Source organism: Egretta garzetta, unplaced genomic scaffold (assembly GCF_000687185.1).
Source record: "Egretta garzetta isolate BGI_Z169 unplaced genomic scaffold, ASM68718v1 scaffold4, whole genome shotgun sequence".
NCBI lineage: Eukaryota > Metazoa > Chordata > Aves > Pelecaniformes > Ardeidae > Egretta > Egretta garzetta.
Window position 1 is genome coordinate 2,620,606 of NW_009259329.1, and position 2,646 is coordinate 2,623,251.

Below are 2,646 nucleotides of genomic sequence, written 5' to 3' on the forward strand. Positions count from 1 at the left end.
GCCCCCGTGCAAGCTGGGCAGAGTTCAGAGAGGGTTGGGGGGGGGGAGAGGGGGGAGCGCACTGATCAGAATGCTGCATGTGGCCTCTTCTCAATGGCTGATTTTTTTTTTTTTTCTTGTAGAGGGTGAATTCTTGCTTTGCACTAACACTTTGCACTAATACCTCTTCAACTCATAGCTGGTTTTATAAAGTCACCGCTGTCTCAAAAGAGACTGACTCAGGACAGCGTCGAGTTGTACTGCGAGGCGATTGGCAGCCCTATCCCTGAGATCCAGTGGTGGTTTGAGGGAGATGAGCCCAATGAGACCTATGCTCAGCTCTGGGATGGCGCACGGCAGGACCGTGTCAAAATCAACGCCACCTACAACCTGCACTCTACCAGTACCATCTACATCGCAAACCTCACAAGCGACGACTCGGGCATGTATGAGTGCCGGGCCAGCAACGACCCCGACCGCAACCACTTGTCGAAGAGCCCCAAAGTCAAGTGGATCCGTTCCCAGGCAAACGTTTTTGTCATCGAACGTGAGTGGCCACACTGAGGCCTTGGCACTTGCTCGGACACCGGTGTCTTGAGTCTCCTGCCATGCTCACCCCTGCACCCGTGTCCTGTGGCGCCCGAAAGCTCCCCTCTCCCTCCCACCCCGGCTGTAGAACTGAGAGACTCCCACCCTCTGTCGTCTCCCTCACCACCCGTGACGTGACCCAAAGTGGCCCTGCTCAAAAAGGGTTGTGGCTTCCCAACCAAAACGCCCTTCAGCATTTCCACGCCTTTTCCGGAGCCAAAGACCTGGAGCCTCCGCTTTATCCCCAAGTGCCTCCGAGTCCCGGCGCTGGCTTGCAGAATGGAGAGCCTTGGTTCTGTGGTAGACTCTGCCCTAACCACCACTGACAAACGGGCCCCTCCCTGCAGCGCGTACAGCTCCCGCTCCTGCCGACAGCCCCGCTTTACGCTCGCTTTCCTGCTGCTGGTGCAAGCGGTGGGGAGCAAAACCTGCTTTGAGTGTCCCGAGATGCAACCGTTTTTGAAATGGCCGTGTCTGTGTGTGACACTGAATGTGGTGGTGTTGCCTGTCTGGGGGGCAGGGACCGGAGTCCCTCTGCCTCCAGCGCTGGCAGCTGAATGCTGGAGCTAGCAGGCGCCTGCTTTGAGTGGGAGAAACCTGGGCCAGCGTGAGGGGATGTAGCATCCTGCTGAGGTCTTGCCACCAATCCTGAAGTTAGCAGAGCGTTCTTCTCAGCATAGGTGTGCTAGGGACTGCAGAACGCCAGCAGAGGCTTCTTCCAGTGGAATTTGGGTCGGAGGAAGAGCAAAATGCCTGCCAGCCCTGTGCAAAAAAATAAAATCGTTCCTTCCAAGAGACTGAGGCTGGGAGAAGGGTAGGGACCATAGTGCCACCAGTACAGTGGTGCTGCTGATGGCGGCTGTTTTCTCGGACTGCCTCCTATAAGTAGAGATGCCTGAGTCATCTTATGTTGCATAAGTTACTGCCGCTTCACACGTGGGGGCCCAGGACCTTCTGGAGTCACGGTTCTGTATGTTCTCCCCAAGCAAATCCAACTCTGAGCTCTTGGGCTGCATCAGATGATGCCCGCACTGCCCGCAGGTGGTCTTGCTGGCTGCCCCTTGCCGTGGAGGGGTTTGACTGCCATCAGTTGCAGTACCCAGAGGTGTCCCAATCTGCTCAGGTCCTGGGAGGCGTTGGCACAGCGAGAGCTATAGCGGCTCATGAAGGCAGACCACCGTGCTCTGCCCTTCGCAGCACGACCTTTTCCATGGCTCGTTGAGCACTGAGCTCTGCCGGGGCCGTAGGGACAGCGGGAGGCTCAGGGCCCGTGGCAGTGATCCTGCTCGTGGCGGGGGCAGTGGCGTGGCCAGCATCAGTTTTTGCTAGGCGCAGGGTGCAGTCAGCCCCAGTCGCCTGCTTTTCGGGCCTCTCCCATGCTGGTGTCGCCAGCTCTGGTAGGAAGCTGGTGGCAAAGGTAAGTGAGAGCTGTGGCAGAGGCAAGGAACTGTGGGGTTTGGTAACTGTTTGTGTGAAAGGGTCTGGGGCGGGCACGTGACCTCTGGAATGCCACGCGTTAACTTTGGTTGAATTATTTACAAATACAGGTCCAGACATCAAAGCTCACGTAAATGATGTTGCTGGCAAGCTGATCCTCACCTGTAACATGACTGAGCCCTACCCCGACATCAAGGGGCACGAGTGGATGCACGGGGGCAAGATACTTCAGGAGGACACGGAGTCAAGCGCTTTCACCAGTTACACGTGAGTGTCAGGGCAAGCTCAGATAAGAATCTGAATGCAGGGGCTGTTTTTTTAGCAGATGCCATTAGTGTCTCCTGTCAGCTGAACCCAAAGCAAAGTGCTTGCAGTCTTGCTGCAAGTCTGGGCTTTTAAACTTCAGGACATAAGATGAGCTAAACAAAGTTCTGGTAAGGCCCAACATTATCTCCTTTGTGGGGAGGAGGGGGGAAAAAGGAGGAGGAGGAGGATGGGAAAGTTATACACCACAAATATCCTCTTGGCAAGAGTTCTGCTGCTTGATGCTTTCCTGCAGGCCTTCAGCTGGGCTGGGTGCGCAAGGTGCGACGTGGCCGGGGCTGCCGCCCGTCTGCCCGCCGCACCGCCCGCCGGCGGCCC

At 56.7% G+C, this 2,646-nt stretch overlaps 1 protein-coding gene across 1 annotated transcript in view; it reads left to right on the plus strand.

Annotated features, from left to right (window-relative positions):
- Positions 1 to 159: 159 nt before the first annotated feature.
- BSG (basigin (Ok blood group)) overlaps positions 160 to 2,646 on the plus strand; it is a gene marked incomplete at its 5' end in the record, with an annotated part of 9,152 nt that continues 6,665 nt past the window's right edge. Inside the window, 2 exons of the mRNA XM_035892355.1 lie at positions 160 to 526; positions 2,115 to 2,271. Of these exons, the coding sequence (XP_035748248.1) occupies positions 160 to 526; positions 2,115 to 2,271 (524 nt within the window). The remainder of the gene's footprint in view (positions 527 to 2,114; positions 2,272 to 2,646) is intronic.